At 40.3% G+C, this 25,294-nt stretch overlaps 1 protein-coding gene across 5 annotated transcripts in view; it reads right to left on the bottom strand.

Moving 5' to 3' along the window:
* The window catches only part of cast (calpastatin), a 204,764-nt gene that overhangs the window by 100,691 nt on the left and 78,779 nt on the right, over positions 1-25,294 (bottom strand). For 4 of the 5 annotated variants that reach the window (XM_060836848.1, XM_060836856.1, XM_060836866.1 and 1 more), the window contains 2 exons: positions 24,712-24,777; positions 9,132-9,185 (listed from right to left, as the gene is read on the bottom strand). In XM_060836848.1, coding sequence (XP_060692831.1) covers positions 9,132-9,185; positions 24,712-24,777 — 120 coding nt within the window. Of the gene's footprint in view, positions 1-9,131; positions 9,186-13,093; positions 13,315-24,711; positions 24,778-25,294 lie in introns of those variants that run through there. The other variant, XM_060836883.1, reaches the window with a different exon arrangement.

The raw sequence follows: 25,294 nt of genomic DNA, 5'->3' as shown, positions 1-25,294 counted from the left end.
AGTGAAATTGCCTTGGGAAGCCCACATCAGCCATGATGAGAAAGATGAGAAGGATCAATGGGACAGACAAGGCTGATACGACAGATGCTATATAGCTCTAAACACAACTAGCCAGATCTCTGTGTCCAAGCCAAAGGGGTCCAATTTTAAATACTAGTGAATGGTCAAGATATAGGAGGTTTCATCCAGCAGTAGTTTGAGTTATGCCTACTGCTTGCAGAGACCGAAGAGCTCACCCCTCCAGATCAATGTACTTTCAGTGGCATTAAATTAGAACATCTATGAACATGATTCCTTTCAAGGTACATTAGTGAATATTCTCTAGGTTCCCAATTAGGAGTCCATCAGTAGTTGAATAAGGACGTTGACTCGTTTAGGTCAATGTGTCATTTGGTTCTTCCAGACAAAGGGGTATTTAATAAATGTGTTTAAAATTATAAAATATTTCGATAGATGAGAAGCGAAGATCATGTTACCATTTGTTCTGAGGAACATAAATAGGGACCATTATATATGACAGAAAATTAATAGGGAATTTTGCAGAAATTTCTTTCTACAGAGTAGTGAGACTGTAACTCAATGCTGAGATGAACAAAAGATACATTTTAAGGAAAACTAGATAAGCATATGATGGAGCATGGAGAGAAGTTTACGATGACAGATTTAGATGACAAAAGATAGGAAGAGCTGGACTAATTGCACCGAATGCCATAAATGCTATGTAACCACCTTCCCAAACTCTGCCAAAATGCAAGTGCAAGGTATAAACACCGTTATGAATCCAAAACAACACGTGGAGCACTGAAAGTTCTGGAGCGATGCAAACCAATTTTTTTTGTTCTATGTTCAATATTGATACCAATAACATTTCTAAATATTTTCCAATGGCTGAGCATTTCAAGTAAATACACTCTGCCTAAAAGGGATGAACTCAGATTTCTCCAGTTTCCTCATTTCCCCTCCCCCCACCTTGTCTCAGTCCTAACCCTCGAACTCAGCATCACCTTCCTAACCTGCAATCTTCTTCCTGACCTCTCTGCGCCCACCCCCACTCCGGCCTATCACCCTCACCTTATCACCCTCACCTTAACCTCCTTCCATCTATCGTATTTCCAACGCCCCTCCTCCCTACCTTTTATCTTAGCCTGCTGGACAACTTTCCTCATTCTGGAAGAAGGGCTCATGCCCGAAAGGTCGATTCTCCTGCTCCTTGGATGCTGCCTGACCTGCTGTGCTTTTCCAGCAACACATTTTCAGCTCTGATCTCCAGCATCTGCAGTCCTCACTTTCTCCTATAATAACTCCTTTCTTTCATTTTAGTTAAAAATGGCACAAATTCAACACGTCCAGCCATGTCAACAACAGGGTCATTGCGTCATTTAGGATACAGGAGGAGGCCAATCAGTCCATCAAGTCCATACTGACTGTCCAGTGAGCAAATCAGTCCCAGTGTTCACTCAGAGGATGCAGGCCTGCAATTTCCTTCCTTCAAGTGCTTATGCAATGTCCTTTTTGTTTCTGTTTCTGCCACTCTCAAGGGCAGTGAGTTCTCGATCATTACCATTTACTATGTAAAAATGTTCCTCAAATTCTCTCTGCATCTCTTCCTCAACACTTTAAATCTGATGTGTCCCAGTCCTTGCACCAAAAGCTCATGGCAGAACTTTACTTTGCCTACCTTACCCAAAACCACCATCATATTGTACACCTCTGTCAAATATCTCCTCGCCTTCCTTTGATCCATGGAAAGCAAACCAGCTTTTCGAACCTAATCATGTAACTAAGCTTCCTCCATCTTGAAATTCTTTTGATGAAGTTCTTTCTGACATCCTCTTAAAAGCCCTCACATCCTTCCTAATGTGTGGTCACATTTAAGGGCGGCACGGTGGCACAGTGGTCAGCACTGCTGCCTCACAGCGCCTGAGACCCGGGTTCAATTCCCGACTCAGGCGACTGACTCTGTGGAGTTTGCACATTCTCCCCGTGTCTGCATGGGTTTCCTCCGGGTGCTCCGGTTTCCTCCCACAGTCCAAAGATGTGCGGGTTAGGTGAATTGGCCACGCTAAATTGCCCGTAGAGTTAGGTAGGGGTAAATGTAGGTGTATGGGTGGGTTGTGCTTCGGCGGGTCGGTGTGGACTTGTTGGGCCGAAGGGCCTGTTTCCACACTGTAAGTCCAATCTAATCTAATCTAACCTGAACTGGAAACGTATGTTAATTGAAGACTAAGCAAACTTTTGCAAAAGTTCAGCACAACTTCATACTTTATACTTAATGCCTCTATTTATGCAACCCAAGACTCCAGCTGTTTTATCAATTATTATCTCAATATATTCTACTATCTTCAAAGATGCACTCCCAGTTCCTTCTGACCCTGTACAAGTTGTACCATGATGTCTATATTGGCACTCTCCATCCTTCTACAATAATACATCACCTTAGATGTTCTCTATGGAATTCCAACCCCCACTTTCTTGTCCATTGTTTGTCCAAAGTTGTCCATGCAACTTTTTAAAAACGTTTTGTGAGTTACTCATGAAAGAAGTGAAATTATCATGGTATTCGAACAGATGAAGGACTCAATAATCAAGGTATTTTTCAATGTATAATTTCAGTTACATCACACTGTAAATTTTTGCTATAAATTCTGTGCCTTACAATTGTGCCCTCCACAACCACCTGATGAAGGAGCGTCGCTCCGAAACCTAGTGCTTCCAATTAAACCTGTTGGACTATAACCTGGTGTTGTGTAATTTTTAACTCTGTCTGGAATAAACTGCTTAGGAACAAACAGAGGCTGGTACACAGAGACTCAAGCAATTATCCATATCATGGTGAGATTACCTAGACAAAACTGCTTTGACACCTGGTTGATAAACTAGCTGCTTTATCATCACAAATACAGCTGATTGCTCTGCAGAAGAATTTAAGGAGTTAACTATACAAGAGCCATGGCTTTGAACAGACAGTCAATACTAAATGTAACAAGAAACAAAAGAGATGACTTTTGATAAGAAAGCAAGCTGCAGTCTTGCAGTAACTCAGATGAAAGACTCTAAAGAAATCATCAATCCACCATCTCAGAGACTGAAGGACGAGAATCTGCACAAGAGTTGAACACAGCAGCAGAACTTCGAAGAACAACGCTGCAGTAGGACAGTATCCTGGAAACTTCTAGAGACAGATCACTATTGGTTGAAGTTCTTGCCAGTTTTCATCATTAATTGGATAATACTTAAAATTGGATCACAGGTTTATACTTGCTTCCTTGAGGGGGTTTATATTTGGTTGCTACATACAATAAAGTTTGAATTATTGTTTCAGTACTTAATTGTTTATGAGACTGCTTAATACTTAAAAGATCATTTGTGGTGAGTTTACTCACGACAATATACATGACTTGTTGCAAGTGATTTATACCATCTTTGCAGTTGGATATTCCTCCAAGTTTTGACATAATCAGTCTGTATGTTTTTCATTAACTTTGAATAAGTTTACTTATTTGTTACATGCAATAGAAAACTGGTGGTGGTGGTGGGGGGGGGGGGGGGGGGGGGGGGGGTGGTAGGGGTGTGATGGGGAGAGACAGGCATACAAACACTTTAAAGGCAGGAGGTCATGTAATGAAACTTCCTGGAAAATTATCCAACCAGAATTGACAACAGATCGAATCAAACATTCAACTTCCCCGCACGGCGTCCTTGGCCCAAGACACAGGATGCCTGTGGCATTGTTTACTCTTTTAGTTAATGTGTTTTAATAATGTAATTTAACTTAACTCTCAGATAACACTCACATGAACTAAATGATCACTGCAATTGCAAAGCAGTTTCATAGTCATTGATGAATACCACTTTTAGTTGGCACAACAGAATGAATACTAATAGGTGGGCCTAATATGACTGAATCACTTTGACAGAGTTCACTCAGTATCAATCTATAAAAATTGATAACACTCACTACTTTCCCTCATCATAGAATTTTATCATAGTTTCAGGCTCTTTGACAGAAGTAGCCCACACAAGCCATCATGTTGCACTTAGGCCTTCTCCTATCATGCCTTATCTTCCTCAATCATCACTGAGACTCAGTCTTTGAATCTGTTTAAAGTATAGGATTTCTGATTATCATTAGCATGCAGTCTTATGGGGTGTGGTAGGGTGGGGAAAAGACATTTAAGCGTATGATCATCCATGATTGTACTGAATGGTGGGGCAGGTTAGACAGGCTGAATGACCTACTTTTGTTTTTATGTAACCATGATGAGAAAACCCACTGATTTGAATTAGAATTAGAATTAGAATCCCTCCAGTGTGGGAATAGGCCCTTCAGCCCAACAAGTCCACACCGACCCCACCGAAGAGTAACACACCGAGACCCATTTCCCTCATCCTATTTTTACCCCTGGATAATAACCTACACCATATGGAATTTAGTTTGGCCAATTCACCTAACCTGCACATCTTTGGATTGTGGGAGGAAACCGGAGCACCCAGAGAAAACCTATGCAGACACAGGGAGAACATGCAAACCCCACACAGACAGTCGCCCAATGCTGGAATCGAACCCGGGGATGGTGTGGTGTTGGCAGATTTCTATATCCTCTTTGATGCATCCCCTTGCTTACCTGTGTGTGTGATTATCAAGTTGAACATATTTGATGAAAGTTAGCCAGTCTGGGTTCAAATCCTACTTGCTCAATACTGCAGATCTGAGCAGGTTGATTAAAATGACCATTTGATGATAGTGGACTTGTATCATTTATTGTGCTTGAACTAGAATTAGAATTAGACTTATTGTTATGTGTACTGAAGTACAGGGATGCAGGACTACAGTCAAAAGTTTACAATGTCACCATTCACAGCACCATCTTAGGTACAAGGTACAAAATCTTAGGTTAAAAAGTAGAAAAATAAAGAAATTTCAACATTACTGTTCTTCTCAGTATAAAATAATAAATACAAAGTAATGTTAATAAGTAATATGGAAGTAACCTGACATTTAGTGAGTAAGTTGTGGCCTGTTTCCCAACTGTAAACAAATGTGCAATCTCATGGTGGGTTGTTATTGCCTGGTTTATAGTAAGAAGCTATCTTGTCTTTGTGGGTATGTGAGAGAGAATTGAGCTCTTTGATGACCTATGTTGTACGGGTATGAGTCTGACTTGACCATTTTTGTTGCAGTCTGCTGAACAGGAGGGTAAATTGATTTTTGAAATTGGTTGATGTGGAGTGAGAAACTGAATGGCATGTGTCAATCGTTTAGCATGGAAGTCAGTTCCATTCAAGTATAGACTTAATATGGCAAAGTTTTTGTCAATGTTTCTTATCATGGAGTACACTCTTCTAAAGAAGGTCTTAGAAATTGATGAGAAGGTGAACGAATGGTAGAAAGATTTGAGTATCTGTCTGTGTGAATGGGCTTATAGTCATCTTTATGAATTGGTATACCACTAAGAGTAAATCAAGAAATGATACAGAAAGTTGTTGATCTCTGCCAATTGTAAAACGAATACTCAAATGCTGATAGCTTTCTACAACACTTTCAATCAAAACGCTGACACTGGACTACCCTTACTGAAAGAACAATTTACCAGCCATACTGCACAGTTAGCCAATCAGCAGCAAGAATGTTAATATGTACTCAACTATTACAAACACAATACACTCGCCTGTTAGCAGCAAAATCCCAACCATCTCCTTATCCTCCACTACAAACCACCTATTTCAATTTTTCCAGTCATTTCTCAAGACTATGTGGCCCAAAACATTGAGGCACATCAATTTTCCTAAGGAACCCTTTACCGCTAAAAACTGATCATTTTAGAGAAGTTTTCACATAATATAGCTGTGTTCAGCATCCTGGTCAATCTCACAGTTCCCATTTGAAAATATTTTAAAAACCTTTAAAGGAAATATTGCTGATGTGACATAAATGACTGAATGCTTGACCGACAAGACAGACGTCAAGAAATGTCATAAAAGAGGAAAGTGATATAGAGAGGTTAATTGAGATCTTGGGGCCTGAGCAGCTGAGGGCCTGGTCACCAATGGTAAAGTAATTAAAAATGGGAATGCACAAAATGGCAGGACCATACACCTCAGAGTTATGTGAAGAGATTGCAGAGATAGGGAGGGACAAGACCATGGATGGATTTGTAAACAAAACAAAAGAAATTCAAAATTGAGATGTTGCTTGATCAGGAGTCAAGGTCGGTCAACAAGTACAGGCATGATCAGGGAACAGGTCTTTTTGCAAAAAGGCACATGCAGCAATGTTTTGGATGACTCATGTTTACGGAGGCTGGAATATAGCAGGCCAGCCAGGAGCACCTTTGAACAGTTGAGTCTTCAGTGAATGAAATCATGAATGAAGATTTCAGCAACTGATGAGGTGACACAGGGATGATGTTGGATAAACTAACAAGTTGGAAGTAGGTGGCCTTAGGGTGTTATGAAATTGTGGTCCAAATTGGGGTCAATATGACATCAAGATTGCAAATGCATTAGTTTGATCTCACACTGTTGCATGGAGGAGTGTAAAGTTGCTACTTCTTTGAAGTGGGTACTGAAAACAATAACGTTGGAATTCCCAATTTTTAACTGGAAGAAATTTCTATTCATCCAGTGCATTGAGTACAGGAATTGGGAGGTCATGTTAGGGCTAGACCATGTTGGAATATTGTGTGCAATTCTGGTCTCCTACCTAGCGGAAAGATGTTATGAAACTTGAAATGGTTCAGCAAAGCTTTACAAGGATTTTGCCAGGGTTGGAGAATTTGAGCTATAGGGAGAGGTTGAACAGGCTGGGGCTGTTTTCCCTGGAACATCGGAGGCTGACGGGTGACCTTATAAAGGTTTACAAAATCATGAGGGGCATGGATAGGATAAATAGACAAAGTCTTTTCCCTGGGGTAGAGGAGTCCAGAACTAGAGGGCATAGGATTAGGATGAGAGGGGAAGATATAAAAGAGACCTAAGGGGCAACTTTTCACAGAGAGGGTGGTACACACATGGAATGAGTTGCCAGAGGAAGTGGTGGAGGCTGGTACAACTGTAACATTTAAAAGGCATTTGGATGAGTATATGAATATGAAGGGTTTGGAGGGATATTGGCCGGCTGCTGGCAGGTGGGACTAGATTGGGTTGGGATATCTGGTTGGCAAGGATGAGTTGGACCGAAGGGTCTGTTTCTGTGCTGTACATCTCTATGACTCTGTGACTCTATCCAGTTCTGAATGTTGCAAAAGAAATTTGATAATTTTGCAATAATGCAGGAGTCGAGACAGATGGGACTGAGGTACAGTCACATACCATCAGTACAATCTGAGGAAATGGGAAGTGAGTGCGTTGGAAGAAGGAACTAAGACAGATCACTGAAAAATGCCTGAGATTATTAGTACAGGAGCCTTGCAATCAGTGCATTCATATTGATTAGACGGATAAAAGGGGAACAATTTTGGAGGAAGTCCCCAACCAACTGGATGACAATAAGTAGTGTTGATTAGATTAGATTCCCTACAGTATGGAAGCACGCCCTTCAGCCCAAAAAGTCCACACTGGCCCTCTGAAGAGTAACCCACTCAGACCCATTTCCCTCTGACTAATACATCTAACACTTTGCCAATTTAGCGTGGCCAATTCACCTGGCCTGCACATCTTTGGATTGTGGGAGGAAACCGGAGCACCTGGAGGAAAACCACACAGACACGGGGAGAATGTGCAAACTCCACACAGACAGTCGCCCGAGGCTGGAATCAAACCCAGATCCCTGACACTGTGAGGCAGCAGTGTTAACCACTGAGCCACCGTTGGGTGAAGATGGCATGGTTACCATGTCAAACTGCAGACAACTGAGAAGGACATGAAGGAAAAGTTTAACTTTGTCACATTCACATAAGACATAATTTGTGACTTTGATAAGAATGCATTTGTTACTATGGCAAATGTGAAAGCTTAATTGGATGGATTTAACATGGGAGTTCCAGAAAAGTTGTGAACTCTTGTGGGAGACAATAACTCATTCAAGGACCTTGTAGGGAAAAGACAGGTTTGGGGGTGGGATGGTAGTTTTCAAAGCTTTGGCGTCATTAGTTTTATAAGGGGAGGGGTGATGACAGCAAATGTAGAGTGGGACAACATCTGAAAAGAGAGAAGTATTTCCATTATTGGCTAACATGGGGACTGGGATGGGAAGTTGGGTGAAAGAGTGTAAGATGGGTCCCAAGGACAAAATGAGCTCAGAGAGGGCATTGGGAAGAAGAAAGGTGGAAAATTGAAGAAAGCTGCAGGCATTAGAGAATGTTTAACAACATGGGCTGGATGAAAGGAAGGGCATAACACGAACAGTTGATCAAATTGGCTCAGTCTGTATAAAAAAGAAGTCCATGAGCTCCTCACAGTTGTTGGAGAAGACTCAGGTGGAAGGGCTTGAGGAAGACGGTTTGCAGTAGACAAAAGAAGTGGGGGATTACCTTTATAATCTTGGGTGTCCATAACATCTTTAGTTCTCAGACACAAGGGTGCTAAGATAAATACCATACCTGAGTTATGGACAGAGTACAAGGACAGAAGGGACCAAAATTCATTGCAAAGTATATGAAAAAGAGTTCAAAGGTACAATGTTCGTTGTCCTCATTCTGCTCATGATTCGGGCCCTTGACAAATGCAGGATACCTGAAGTGAACAAGGCCTGTCCTGCCAAAGCTGCTCCTAATTTTGGCAGGCCAAGTCACTAACAAACATTCAAGTACATGTTGTCAAACAAGCCTGGACATCGAGAGACAGGAATTTCTTTGAACACAAGTTGTATTATTCCCTTTAAAGGGACCAGAGAATGAAGTGTTCGGGTGCTGGAGCAGCAGGAGCAACAGCAATTGGACTCTATGTTTATGCTGGATAACTGGGCTAGTTTCTAGCAGCATGGGCCAGGCAGGAACCCAAATATATCAAAAATCCAAGAAACAATTACTTGTAAAGTACACTGAATAGTCACCCTTCTGAAAGATGTCTTCGCAGTACATTTTCTCTTACAAAAAACATTATGATTGAAGCTTTGCAATGACTAACATTTTATAGCAAGATGTAGCAATATTTAAAATCATTCTTATCCAATTATTATGGAATACTCTTACCTTGCTTGAATCTGCTGACTTGTGTGCAGTTCCTGATCCTAGCTTATCCGATGGCTAAAACGAAAAAAAGGCAAATTAGACGATAAGATCAGTAACGCTTCTGATGTTGTATTCCAAACATTATTGCATGCAGTGATGCTGAAAACATGCATTCGGATTCAGTTTTCAACAGGGTGTGGTAGCTTTCCAAACAAAAAAAAATATTTTATTATGGAGAATAGTTGTGTGATGTTATGAGGCATATGAATGTACCAGAAATAGTCAATGACTGAAAAGTGCCAACATCCACCTGGATGCAAAACAATACTGTATTTCAGCATTAAAATACATCACATTTGCAGAAAAAACCACCACCTTCTCAAAGGCAACAAGTCATGGGTAATAGGTGCTGGCAAGCCAGTGAAGCACATGTCCCAAGAATGTATTAAAAAAACGTCGGAACTTCAGAAAGTTGGGTGAAGGAGCATAAGGTGAGTCCCAAGGACAAGATGAGCCCAGAACTGATTTTGGGAAGAAGGAGGGAGGGAAACTCAAGAAAGCTCCAACTATTAGAGAATGTTTAACTAGATGGACTGTTAAGGAACCAGCTTATTTGCTTTATATTCAGTCTCTGGCAGCCAAAGTTTAATGTGGACATTTCTTTAAATCAGAAAAACACACAAGACTCTGCAAACTACTCCAGTGCAATGGCTCAAACATATATTAGCTAATAGCAAGAAACTAAAGGCAAGACAAAACAAGCAACATGAATTTAGAAGTCTGTGATTAACCTCCAATCAACTTATTGAGACAACTGGTTAAGCTGTAGAGTATTCTTGTCAGGTTCAAACTGAACAGCAAGTATGAAAGAAGTGAATACTCAAGATATAAAGTGTGAATTGTGACTTGGGTATTGAGAATCTTGCTTATGAGAATTAATTAGAAATCTCAATAATAAATGCCTCCACATCACAAGCTTTTATTTTACTTCTTTCATGAGATGTGGGCTATACTGGCAAGGCTAACACCTATTGCCCATCCTTATTGTTCTCGAAGTGAGTAACTTCCTTGGCCATTTGAGAGGGCAGTTAAGAGTCAACCACATTGTTGTGAGTGTGAAGTCAGATGTAGACCAGACCAGTTATGGACGGTGTATCTTTTTTCTTAAAAGGACTTTTGCGAATGAGATGGAATTTTACAACAACTGATGATAGTTTCATGGTCACCATCACTAAAGATAGTTTTATATTCCAGATTAATTCATTGAATACAAATCCATCAGCTGCTATTGTGAAATTTGTATCTTTTCCCACAAAGGCATGGGCTCGAGGCTTCTAGTCCAGTGACTTCACCGATCAGCCATCAGCTTCCAGTTTCAGGAGTTCAATAAATAGTAGTTTTGCTTTGATTCATTTTCTAGATGTAGTGAAACGTCAAGAAGAAGAAAAACTTCATAATGCCTATTTTCTACAATAAAGGACACATCATACGAATATTGCACGATAACAACAGCTTCTGCCGATGGCACAGGATGTTTTGCAACGCACGCATGCTTTGTTTTGTGAGGGAGAGATAGATTGTAGTGGAGAAAAAAGAAAAATCATACTTGAAGTATTCAGCAAGGCTGATCACTATCCAATTTGGCAGGTGTGTTTCAAAAAGGATTCAAAATGTTCGAACATAGCAATTGCTACCTGCACAAGAGTTACTGTGTGTCATGGAGGAGTTTTGTTTCCAATTGTAGATAGGAAAGAGAATATGTTCTTTGGTCAATCGAACCAGATTATTTTCTGAAATGTCTTCTCCCACAAATGGGAGAAAGCAGATAATAACTTGTCAAGTTGCTGATGAGTTTAAACAAACAGTAGAATTTCAAGACATCTGTTAAGATCAACCCAGTGTTTCATATAGATTTATACTTTCTTGTTTTTGTACTTAATGGCTTCTTTATAAAATCCAGGGAGCTTTGTAATTTGTTAACCACTTTTCCAATTTGTTTGCCACTTTCAATGAATCATGCACATATAACCCTTGATCCCTTGGCTCTTGCGCACCCTTTCGGTTGTGGTATCTCTAACAGCTGACATGCAATAAAAAAAAATACATATGCTATATATAGCCCTGTAACCTGGAGAAGTCTGCAGTATCTGCAGAGTCATGTGCACACTGCATCTGCTGTGCTCCAGACATAATGAAACGTAGCCAACTCCCTTTGAGCAGAGGATGTCGATGGTCTCCCTGAAGCAACAGTGACACACTAACTGTGAAATGGAGCAATTATCTCCAGCATCAGCCTGAAAGGGACCCAGCATGTATTTGTTCTTCATTATGATCATTTTCATACGCGTTGGAAAGATGCTTCACCATTCTGACATTGGTGATCTTAGAAACATTTTGACAACGCAGGCAGATGAATATACACTGCAGGAAGCTGAAAGGGGGTAAAGTACTCAAGGTGGGACGGTAGCTGAGCTAGTAGGTTAGCTTCAGAGGAGCAAGGGAGCAGAAAAGTAATTAAGCAAGGATGAGGGCTGAGCAGATGAGAACTGGTGGTTGGGCTGACTTACTAGAAGCAGAAGCTAGTCAGACCAAGCCAGTTATCTCTCTTCCCCGGATCACCACAAATGGGCCAAAGAGCACTCAGATTAGGCGGTTCAGAAATCAGTTCCGACTGGACAGCTATACTCACCACTAAAGTATTTGACAACAACAAAACTGAACAGGGTCTCCTCACAAGATTGCAAACACAATAAGAAAGAAAAGTATAAGCGTCAAGTACACATCTCGAGTGAAAACCTCTGATGAGGGTGGAGCTGGAAATCAGGGCTGGGCAGTAAATGCTTGCCCAGCCAGCGAAGCCCAATCCTTTGAAAGACTTAAAAAAATGCTGGGTGTGTCAACAAAACAGGATGGGAAGATTTGCTGGGTGGGGCAATTCAAACTGCTAAAGGGAGCAGAAATAAACAGGTTAGATTAGTTTGGGGTTGGTTACTGAAAGGAAAACAGGATCACTGAAGTAGCTGCTGACTGAAATTGCGATCATAACTAAAAGGAAAAATAATTAAAGACCAACATGGATTTAAGATCAGGAGCTGAGGCATTAACGGGGAAAAAAAGAACAACTTGAGCATATTTTTCTATTCTGTACCATTATCTTAAGATAATGGGATAAGTAACGGGATAAACTGGCTTGGCTTTAGATATTCTCTGGCAAAGGGAAATACATAAAGTGCTACTCTTATGTAATCATACAGTCCACATAGCTGTTGAATGTGAGCTGCTAGCTTGCTGGCAGGACAAGAATTCTTCTGCAAACTCTTGGATATGTTTCTGGATTTTGATCAAAACCACGCTACCTTCAGTATCTATGAGTCACAGAATTAAAGGGTGGTTAGGACATAGGACACAACCTTTTAACCCAGAGTATTCTTACCAGCTGTCTGCAAACAGGGGAAGAATATTGTACTTTAGATCAGGAGAGATCTAGACCAAAACTGAATTAGCCGCTTACCTGCAACCCATCTAAACAATGACAGCACAGACTTTTCCTGCAGTGAAATTTAATTCCTGACAGTTGGAACAGCTGAACAATAATCTGCTCACATTATTAATGCAGCATTTCACCGACATGTCTGAACAATTAAAAGCTGTTTCCATGCATACCACACTTGAGTCACCATAACAAATATCGACAAAGTGGATGAAAATTCTCTTACTGTTTAATTTTAATTAGAAAAGTCCTGTGAATGTGAAATAAACGTTCATGTTTTGTATTCATGCTAGTCGTTTCAGTAAAATTGTCTACAAGAACTTCAGCCCCAAGGTGATTACAAATATCAGAGATTCAACTAAGAACTGGCATTAAGTAGAGTCTATGTGGATTTCAAACTTAACAAAATATTAAGAAAAAGAGCAGCTACCTGCTTTTGTTGAATGTCCAGAAGTTGAACCTTAATAAGAAAGTGTACAAAACCCCTACCTACCTTTAAAATTGAAGTAATGGATTCTTTTCAGGGTCATTCACTATAAACCACTAAGGTACTTTACATTGTAGCACAAATCTACTTCACTCTTTCAAAACTTTTTTTTCCAATCCCTATAAGCATTAAGTTCCACATTCTTAGCAGCATAGCTCCAGTCCTCCCTTTCTAGATTCCAAAGGTTTTTAAAAGAGAGCCCTTCATTAAAACTTACAGTGCCACACCCACCTCCCTGATTTAACTGCACCTCTTCCTGCTCCACCCACTGCCAAACAAACTCCTCCCCGAGTGAGTTTTGTGGTTCACATCCATGAGGTTGTGGGAAATGTAAACAAACACTTGTCATAAGGCAAGAATCCAACTTTAGGTTAAAAACTAAATTCTGGAAAACCTCTCTAGTGAGATGATCATTAATCTTGGATTATCCTTTCCTGAATTAAACCAGAAATAAAAATAATCCAAGTCCTAACTCTTGCCTCATGGATAAGTAATGTTACTGGACCCATGGAAGTAAACCAATGGCGTGCTTCAAATCAGGAACTCTCAAGATGTCAGAATGAGAGGAGAACAAACATTTTGGAAGGATTGTAGTGTAGTAAAGCCAGAAAGGACTAAAGAGGTAGGAATCAGGCCTTGCACAAGGGTTAACATTTTAATGTCAATGTGCTGCAAAGATTTTTTAAATTCATCAATGGGATATGGGTATTTTTGTGAGATCTATATTTATTGCCAATGTCTATTTGACCTGGAGGAGTTGGTGACGAGCTGCCTTCTTGAATCACTGCAGTATTTGCAGAACAGGGAGATGCACAGTGCTGTTAGGAAGCAGTTCCAAGATGTCGAACCAAGCCATAGTGAAGCAATGGTGATATAGTTCAGAGTCAAAGTAATGTTGGATTGAAGGGATACTTACTTACAGCTGAATGTCTTCCCATGCATCTATTGTCCTTGTCCATCTAGGTGGTCACTGGTTTGGAAGGTACTTTCGGAGAAGCCTTGGTGAGTTATGGCAATCCATACACACTGCTGCCACTGTGCATCGATGGCAAAGGGAGTAAATATTGATGTTGGTTATTGGGATGCCAGTCAAGCTGACTGTTTTGAATGGATGGTATCAAGCTTTTTGAGTATTTTTAGAACTGTACTCATTCAGGCAAGTGGAGACAGCTCCATTACACTCCTGACTTGTTCCATGTCAATGATAAACAAGCATTGGGGAAACAGGAGGTAAATTATTCACATCCGGATTTCTGGTCTCTGCCCTAATCTACAGTTACAATATTTGTATGGCATTCCAAGTCAATTTCCTGTCATGAAGGTAGCTGCAGTGAATGAAGATGAATTATGACCATCCCAGAACTTCTATGTGGAAATTCCTCAAGTCATTTAACTTCAAGTGCTTCATCTCTGAACTTCCCTCTATCATACTGTCAGAAATAGGGACATTAGCTGATGATTGCACACAGTGTTCAGTTTCTCAAATAATGAAACAATTCATGTCTGCACGCTGAAGTAGTCAGGCTTGGGCTAATACGTGGCAAGTCATTGTTTTTAAGTTAAAGAGTAGTAGATTTAAAGCCGAGATGAGGAGAGATTATTTCTTGTAAAGGTTAGTGGTTCTGTGGAATTCACTAGTCCATACAGCAGCAAATGCTGGGACAATGAAATTTAAGAAGAAAACAGATTTTTAATTAGCAATGGATTGAAGCATTATGGAAGATGGACAGATGAGATCAGCCATGATCGTAGCAAACAGTGGAGCAGACTCAAGGGACTGAATTATCAACTCCTACTCCTAGTTCTTACATTCTGAAATCCCATTCATATAATGCAATTACTGTTTCAAGTAAGAGAAAGTTGAAACACTTTCCCTTGATATTGAATAGCATTAGCACCCTCAAACCTCCCACCATGAAATCCCAACTGGCCCAAAACTGAACTGTACTAGCCATGTAAATACAAAAGCAAGTCTGCATCTGCACATATTTGGTGAGTCACTCAGCTATTGATCCCCAAATCCTGACCACCTTCACAGCTCACAAGTGAGGATTTGAGAGGGAATACTCCCCACTGTCTTGGTCAAATGTAGCTCCAATAACTCTTAAGAACTCAACTCCATTCGGGAGAAAAAGCAATAATTTGATTGATAACTCATCAACTACTGCAAAATTCATTCCATTTGAAAATAGTGCATTATGATTGCAATCTGTACCATATTCGAGATGTTGCAGCAACTCACCAAGGCTTCTTTTCTAGCAGCTTCAACACTCACAATCTCTTCCATCTAACAGAACTGTAAAGATAGGTGGGAATATCAACACCCCTAACTTGCCCTCCAAATCTCACACTACTGCTCAAAGAAAACATATCAGTGTTCCTTTATTAACATGAAGCCAAAATCCTGGAATTCTTTTCTTAACAACACTGTAGAAGCCACATAGAGTCATAGAAATGTATAGCTATCCAGATGCCTTTAAAATGTTGCAATTGTAATTCTTGATAGTGGGGATTCAGCAATGGTAATGCCAATGCATGTCAAGGCATGATAATTGGATTTGCTCAGTCTTACACAGCACGAAAACAATCTCTTCAGTCCAACTCATCCATGCCAATCAGATATCTTAAATTAATTTAGTCCTATTTGCCAGCATTTGGCCCATATCCTCTGAACCCTTCCTATTTTCATATATCCAGCCAGATGCCTTTTAAATGTTGCAATTGTACCAGCCTCCACCACTTTTCTGGCAGCTCATTCCATACACGCACCACCCTCTACATGAAAAGGTTGCCCCTTAGGCCCCTTGTCTGTTTATCCTATCCATGCCCCTCATGATTTTGCAAATCTCTAAAAGGTCACCCCTCTAAAACAGCCCCAGCCTATTCAGCCTCTCCCGAAAGCTCAAACCCCCCAACCCTGGCAACATCCTTGTAAAGCTTTTCTGAACACTTTCAAGTTTCACAAAATCTTTCCAATAGGAAGGAGATCAGAATTGCATGCAATATTCCAAAAGTGGCCTAACCAATGTCCCGTACAGAGTCAACAAGTGTGGTGCTGGAAAAGCACAGCAGGTCAGGCAGCATCCAAAGTAGGAGAATCGACATTTCGGGCATAAGTCCTTCATCGGGAAATGTTACGTACATGATGTTCCAACTCCTATAATCAATGCTCTGTCCAATAAAGGAAAGCATACCAAACGCTTTCTTCACTACCCTATCTACCTGCGACTCTACTTTCAAGGAAATGTGAACCTGCACTCCAAGATCTCTTCATTCAGCAACTCTCCCCAGGACCTGACCATTGAGTGTCTCGGTCTTGCTCTGATTTGCTTTTCCAAAATGCAGCAACTCACATTTATCTAAATTAAACTCCATCTGCCAGTCCTCAGCTCTGAGGTAACCTTCTCCACTATCCACTTCAACTCCAATTTTGGTGTCATCTATAAACTTACTAACTATACCTCCTATGTTCATATCCAAATCATTAATGTAAAATGACAAAGATCAGGGGACACAGCACCAATCCTTGTGGCACACCACTGGTCACAGACCTCCACATTGAAGATAGTGATTCAAAAAAGTGGCTTATCATCACTTTCTGAATGACAATTGGAATGGGCAGTAAACACTGGCCTCACTAGTGATGAGCACACTCCATGTATGAATGAACAAAGAATTTTACGTTGTCCTGTAGGCATTCATAACTATTTGGAAGTAATGCCCCTTTGTGTACATTTCCCATTTCTTAAATGTACAGGAAGATCTTATGTCTCTTGAGTTCCATTGTTTTCAGTATGGAGCATTACATATGGTATAAGCTAAACTTTAATAACATTGAAACAATAAATTGGAATTGGAATGAGAGAACTAACAAAACAAATTATTTTAGATATAAAATATTAAAGGATTAAAGGAATTATCGAAGTATGAAAGTCTTTCAATAAACCACCAGCTTAAAATTATGGCATGGCAAATATATTTTCATTGGTGCGTGGACTTTTTTGTTGGCCAGGGTGGTCAGGCTTGTGGATCTTGGGAAGGAGGTAGAACCGGGCAGTACGGGGTTCCCGGACTATGAGGTTGGAAGCTGTGGTTGGGAGATCTCCTGAGGTGATGAGGTTCTGTATGGTCTGGAAGATGATAGTTTGGTGATGGGGGATGGGGTCATGGTCAAGGGAGCAGTAGGAAGAGGTGTCCTCGAGTTGGCGTATTTTCAGTACATTCACAAGATGAGCAAAAACATTTTTCATTTATAAGAGTTAACTGATCATTGTAAAACTGTTATACAATGTGAGTGGTTGTTGGACTGGTGTGTAGTCCACATCCAGTATATTTAATGTATATTCATTTGTCAATAGCTTTACAGTTCAATGGATAAAATGTATTTTTTTCTCTCCTAGCTAATCCTAGCTCTACCACCTACACCTCAAGGATTGCAGCTATTCAGTCAATTTATCACCATGTTCTTGAGAATAATCAGGTAGGACCATTGCACAGTCCTTGCAGAGACTGCGTTCACACTAAGGATACCATCCACCATGCTATGTGGCACCATGCTATGTGTCCTAAATGCAACAGACTTCAAACAGATCTAGCAACTGAAGACTGGGCATCTATATGGTACTGTGGGCCATTAGCAGCAGCAGCAAAACGGTGTTCAAATACAAGGTGCAAACTCATGGCCTGGCATATCTGCAATTGTGTTCCTAGACAAACTGCTCCAGTGCAGCTACAGCACTGATATCTGCCTGGTAATGTGGAAAATTGTCCAGGTATGTCCTGTACTTGAAAAGCTGAACAAATCCAACCCACCCAATTACTGTCCCATCAGTCCCCTCTCAAACAACAGTAAAATGCCAAAAGATGTCATCAACAATGCAATCAAGCAGCTCAGTAAGAACCTGCTCATTGACACTCAGTTTTGGTTCCACCAGGGCCACTTAGCTCCTCATTTCATTACAGCCTTAATTCAAACATGGTCAACAAAGTCAAATTCTGAAGGCGCGGTGAAAGTGACAGCTCTTGATAGTAAGGCTATACTTGACATCAAGAAGCTCTCGCAAAACTGGAGTCAGGGGAAATGGAGAAAGCTTTCAACTGGTTGGAATCATATCTGGCACAGACTGAGTTGATTGTGGGTGCTGGAGATCAATCATCTCAGCTTCTCGACATCTCTGCAGGAGTTCCTCAAGTGGTGTCCTAGGCCCACTCATCTTCCTTCTATAAGTGAGGATGTTTGCTGATGATTTCATGGTGTTCTGTACCATACACAACTGCGCAGGTGCTGACGCAGTCTGTTTGCACACTGCTGCAAGACCTGGACAGCATCCAGGCTGAGCCTGATAACAACAACAGCAAACATAACCATGGTGTTTTGACACTGTATGGCATAAGTCATTGAAAATGTGATGCTGGAAAAGCACAGCAGGCTACACAACATCCAAGGAGCAGGAGAATCAATGTTCCTGATAAGGCCTTCCCATCCTGATGAAGTGTTTATGCCCGAAGTGTTGATTCTCCTCAGATGCTGTCGACCTGGTGTGCTTTTCCAGCATCACACTCTCGACTCTGATCCCCAGCATCTGCAGTCCTCAGTTTCTCCTAACTGAATGGCATTACCATAGTTTAATCCTTTCGCCACAAACATCCCAGAAATTAACATTGTCCAGTTAGATCTATGGTCAAATCATATAAATACTGTCTTTACCAGAGACTGGAAATTATGTGGTGAGTAGCTCACTTCCTGACTCCCCAAAGCCTGTCCACTACCTACAAGGCAGAAGTCAGAATGTGATGAAATACTCCCCACTTACCTGGGACGGGTGCGCCTCCAACACCACCCAAATGGATTGACACCATCCAGGACATAAACGATGTAGATAAGAACATGGGAGGGATGATAAGTAAATTTGTAGATGACAGAAAGACTGACTGGGTGGTTGACACTGAGGAGGAAAGTGTCAGACTACAGGAAGACATAAACAGATTGGTCAGATGGACAGATCAGTAGCAGGTGGAAGATGTAACAAGGCCAAGGCATATTTAATGACTGGCAAGGAAGCTCAGAGGAACAGAGGGATCTTGGGTGCTTGTCCACAGATTTCTGGGGTAGCAGGACATGTTAATAGGATAATTAAGAAGGCACATGAAATACTTGTCTTTATCAATCATGGCACAGATTATAAAAACAAGGAGGTTATGTTGAAGCTGTACAGAACTTTGTGGTTTAGCCATAGCTGGAATAATGTGTACAGTTCTGGTCGCCACACAATAGGAAGGAATGTGATTGCACTGGAGGGGGAGTAGAGGACATTCACTCGCATGTTGCCTGGGAAAGAAAACATTTCAGCAATGAAGAGAGACTAGATAAGCTCAAAATGTTTTCTTTACAGCAGAGAAGGTTGAGGGAGGACCTGATTGAGCAGTATAAAATTATGAGGGACACAGATAGGATGAACAGAACACAGCTGTTCCCCTTAGTTGATCATAAAGAGGGATAATTTTAAAGTGATTGGCAGAAAGTTTAGAGGGGATTTGAGGAAATACTTTTTCACCCAGAGCGTGCTGGGGATGGTAGATGAGTGAGGAAATCTCATAACATTTAACTTGTGCTTAAATAAGCACTTGAAGTGTCAAAACCTTCAAGGCTATGGGTCTAGTGCAGGTAAGTGAGATTAGTGTAGGTAGAGTGTTTGGTGTATAGATTTGATGGCTGAAGGGCCTTGTTTGTAATGTATGTTTCTATGTCAAAGCAGCCACTTGACCACATCAACAAACTTCCATTCCCTCCACAACCACCACCACCTCTGAGTAACAGCAATGTGTTCCAACTACTGGAGAAATTCACCAAGGTTCCTCAGGCTGCTTTTTCCAATCCTAAATCCACTATCATTTAGGAATACCATACCTGAATGTTCCTTTCCAAACTAAGCACCATTGTCAGTTGGAAATATTTCTTCAATATTGTTGGGTCAAAATCCTGGAATCCTTCTCTCTAACAGTATTTGGATGCACCTACAGTGAACAGACTACAGTGTTTCACTTCTCCAGGGCAACTAGAGATGGACAATAAATAGTGCCCAGCCTGTGATGACCACATCCCATGAATGAATAATAAAATTATATCCCATTTTGCCATTCTCATCAAGGCAGAAGATCAGCACTAGGTTACTGAACAGTGTAGAAGGGCATTTTAGGAGCAGCATCAAGCCTACTTAAAATGAGGTGTCAACCTGGGGAAGCAATAACACAGGACTATTTATGTGCCAGGCAGAGGGAGCAGCGAGCGATAGATAGAACAAGTGATGCCACAAGCAAAAAAAATCTAATATAAACCCTGCAGTCTGGCCACCTGCCATCGTGAATGATGATGGCAGATTTAAAAATTAAAAGTAGGTAGAGGATCCTAAAATATAGAAAACCCTCAATGGCAGGAGAGCCCATTATAGACAGGGCTAATGGATGATCCATCTTGGTCTCATCCTGAGGTCTCCAGTATCACTAGTGCCAGCATTCTGCCAATGTGATTCACTCCACATGATATCAATATAGTGCACAGACTAAGGGTCCTGACAGCAAGCTGATAACAGTGCTTAAACACTGGTGCTCCATAATCAGTCATGCTTGTAGCGCCTACTGCTGGCACCGACCTGACAATGTGGAAAATTACCCAGGTATTGTCCACAAAAATACAGGATAAATCCAATCTATCTCATCTACTCTCAGTCAGTCGTAAAGTGATGGAAGTAGACATCAATATCGATATCAAAAGGCACTTTCAAAGAAATAATCTGTTCACTAAGGCTCAGTTTGGTTTCTAACAACACCACTTACCTCTTGATTTCACTATGTTCTTCTTCCAAACATGCACAAAGGCTCAAACCCAGGGGAAAGGTGCAAGTGATAGACATTATCAGGCAATATTAAGATTGTATTTGACCAAATCTGGCACTAAGAAATACAAGTCAAAAGTGGGAATGTTTGCTGATGATTGGATAATGTTCAACACCATTTGCGAATCCTCAGACCCTGAAGCAGTCCATGTCCATATACTGTAAAATCTGGACTGAAAATGAGAAGTAACATTCACCACACCAATGCCAAGCAATCACCATCTTCAATGAGACAGAATCTAAATTTTGTCCCTCGAAATTGAATGGCACTCCCATCACTTAATCTCTGAGTAACAACATCCTGATAGTTGCCATTTCCAGGAAACTGAGTTGGACTAGTTCATATATACTGTGGCTGCTAGATCATGTCTTGGAATTTGCAGTGACCAACTTATCTTTGGACTCCTTAAAGCCTGTCTCCCACCTTCAAACAAGTCAGGAGTATGATGAAATGTTTACCATTTGCCTCAATGGGTGCTGCACCACCAACTCTCAAGAAACATATCACCATCCAGTACAAAGTAAATGACATAATTGGTATCACATCTGCAAACATTTACCTCCTGCATCTTTGATGTTCAATAACAGCAATGTTTACTATCTATAAGTTGCAGGAATTCACCAAGATCCTTAGACAACACTTTCCAAACCCATAACTCTTTCCACCTAGAAAGACAAGTGCAGCAGCTACATGGGAACAATACCATTTCTGAGATTCCCTCTAAGCAACTCAACATCATTGCTTGGAAATATATCAATTTCTTTTATGTCACTGGGTCGAAATCCTGGAATTTCCTCCCTAACAGATATGCAAATATACCTACACCAAACAGATTACAGCAGTTCAGGAAGGCAGCTCATCATCTTTGCAAGGATAATTAGAGGTGGGGAGTAAGTGCTAGCTCTGCCAGTGAAGTGTATATCCCCTAAATTATTCAAAAATGGAATGTACAGGGTCACAGACGTGAATGTGTTCAATGAATTTTGTGATATGACCCCTGAATGAACTGCTATGAGTGCTCTAAGTGTAGTTGTTGACTTTATTAATAGTGATTTCCAAATTATGATCCGCTTTACTCCTTGTGCCCAAAAGGAGGAGGGCTTATGATCCTTGACACAAATCTACCCTCTACAGGACAAAAAGTAGTCAGTCCACCCAATGCTATAATAGGCCAGGGCCAAACAGCCAGATCAAGTTGCTGGAGCTCCACTTGCAGTCGCAGTGCACAGTCCTAGTAAACATTAGGCTTAGCTTTCAAAATGTATTTCCCCCAACAACTACTGGCATATAACCAAGCAATTGCCACTTAATACTGGTCACAGAAGGAGGAATTCATTCATTCTGGTTAGGTTTGGATACATGGTCATTCCTACTGATGTTACATTTCTTTATATTAAAATTGGAAGAAATGGAGATGAAAACCTTCCACAGGCACTAAAACCATCATGCTGCACGCCAATGTGTGTGACGTACAATTCGAATATAGTCATAGAGTCATACAGCATGGAAACAGAACTTTCAGTCCAACTTGTCCATGTAGTCCAAGTTTCCCAAATTACACTAGTCCCACGTGCCTGCATTTGGCCCATATCCCTTCTATTCATGTACCTATCCAAATGTCTTTTAAATGTTGTAACTGTACCTGCATGCACCATTTCCTCTGAAAATTCATTCCGCATATGAACCACCCTCTGTGTGAAAACATTGCCTTTCAGGTCCCTTTTAAATCTTTCTCCTCTCACCTTAAAAATATGCCCCAAGTTTGGAACTCCCCCATCCTAAGGAAAAGACATTTGCTATTTACCTAATCTATGCCCTTTATGATTTTATAACCTCTATAAGGACACCCCTCAACATCCTAAGCTCCAGTGAAAGAAGTCCCAGTCTATCCACCCTGTCCTTAGAACTCAAACCCTCCAGTCCCAGCAGTATCCTTGTAAATCTGACTTATATCCTCTCCAGTTTAATAGTTTTCTTCCTAAAGCAGTTCATAAGAAAATGAGCTGGCTGATCATGTTGTTAATTCTTTATGACAAAAGACTTACTGCAAGCATTGAACGTGCTTTAAAAGATGTTACTTCTGTTGCATAGCGATATATTGGTCAGCACTGTAACTTCACCAGGTTGGCACCTCAATGGAAGTCAGCATATTATGATACCAATAGTACTCCAATTGCCATTTTTATACTGAACAGGCAGAAGTGCATACTATAAATGCCCTGACAAGTGTCGATTGGTGACTTGCCACCAACTTAATAAGTCATCAGTTAATTTAATAACCGCTTCATCAGTTAATCATGTTTTAAAGATAGTATCTCTACATTGATATTTACTTTTCAACTGTTCAAGTGTTTTTATTAAATGGTGAACATTAATAGAACTTGTAAATATTTGACTAAGCCTGAAACACTTGGAATGAAATATGCCTCATTTACACATTTAATATAAACATTTTATACTTCTTACTATTGTGGATGTGGTGCTAATGAGTGAACTTTTTGTGGAATTATTACTGTTGAGAATAATAGTGAACTCTGTTTTTAATATGTACATACTTTGCCAATGAAATTGAAAGTCAGCAAAGTTTTTATAATAGTTTGTGTGATTTATTCAACCATTTTACCATCCAAGCTGTGAAGGGGTTAACAAAACCTCTACATACGTTACATGGGGAGAGGATCAAATGTTAATATGAGTCTCTTAGATTCCCTAGCCTTCACAATAAACTTTATTGGATAAAGAACAAGCACTTGCATTGGGTGTGTGAACATATCCAGACAACAGGTTTCTCTTTAGGCTTGAAGTGAAAAAAGGCAAAATAAAAATAAACAAACACTGGCCTGCAGTTCGGCCTTTGTTCTTCATTTTTCAAAATACACCCACACATAAATTGCTTTCATTGACAGGCAAACAGACAGCAAGTGTTAAAGTCAAATATATGGAGTTAAAGTCAATAAAATGCTCATAAACTCATCCACTTAGCAACTACAGGCAGGGGTAAAAGGTTAAGGATGAGTTGCAAGTCTTAAGAAAAATTTATCACTGACCCACAATGATAACTATTAGCAACACAAATTGAGAATAACTGATTGATTTCACAATAATATTTAAAGTAAATATTTCATCATAAAGCTTAAAGTAAGTGCATTTGGATTTCAAGAAAGCTTTTGATAAGGTACCACGTAAGGGACGAGTGGGCAAAGTTGAAGCACATGCGATTGGGAAGGATATCCTGAGGTGGATTTAGAATTGGTTGACAGACCAGACAGTGGAAAAAAATGGGTTGCAGGTTGTGACTAGTGATGTACCCTAGGGATCAGTGCTTGGGCCCCAGGTGTAATGATACATATCCATGACGTGGATGAGAAAGGTAATGCAATTTTTCTGTGTTTGATGACAATACAAAGCCAGGTATGATTGGGAGTTGCAAGGAATTTGCAAAGAAGATTCAAGGTGATCGAGATAACTTATGTGAATTTATACAATTTGTGTGAAAGACAGAAAAGCAATATATTCTTAAAATGATGATATATTGGAAAATGTCAATGTAGACAGGGATCTGGGTATCCTTGTACACCTGTCAATGAAAGTAAATGTGCAGGTGTATCGAGCAATTCAGAGGCAAATGGTATGCTGAATAATACCATTCCCAACTGTGCAATAGGATCAAGAAATTTAAATGAATACTTCATTATTCCACTAAATAATTGTTATCATGCAGAAAAACTTACCTTTCTAGTTGAGCTCATTGGTTTAGAATCTTCTGCCTGAGTAGGCTGACCACCTTTTGGCTTTTCCTTGAATGGGAGGGGAGAGAAAAAAAGTTTCAGAACAGAGGCCAAGAGCAGCATTGGTTACCCTTTATTTTAAGTTACAAAACAAAAAGGTTACTGCCATATTTAAATTCCTAGTTCATCACATTTGGTTAGTTGCATTTGAAGTGGACAACATTGGCTTAGAGACATATAAGTCAATGAATGCAATTTCCAAAACACCCAAGGAAGTCACTAAGAACCTTGAAAAACATGACTAATAAACATGGAATGATGATGTGATTTATACTTGACTAAACAGTATTATGATTCTTTCCAACTGGTTCTTTCGTATTAACAAACCTGTAAAGCAACAACAAGTTAGGTTCAAAACAAAATAATTAATAACTTCAGCAATGCATTCTTTGCCAAATCAAAAGCCTTGGCTGACAGTCAATGTGGAGTTTGCACATTCTCCCTGCGTCTGTATGGATTGCCTCTGGATGCTCCAGTTTTCCCCCACATCCAAAGATGTGCAGGTTAAATGGTTTGGCCATGGGAA

The sequence above is a fragment of the Hemiscyllium ocellatum genome, chromosome 2 (assembly GCF_020745735.1).
Source record: "Hemiscyllium ocellatum isolate sHemOce1 chromosome 2, sHemOce1.pat.X.cur, whole genome shotgun sequence".
Taxonomy (NCBI): Eukaryota; Metazoa; Chordata; class Chondrichthyes; order Orectolobiformes; family Hemiscylliidae; genus Hemiscyllium; species Hemiscyllium ocellatum.
This window is presented reverse-complemented; position numbering and strand designations above follow the sequence as displayed.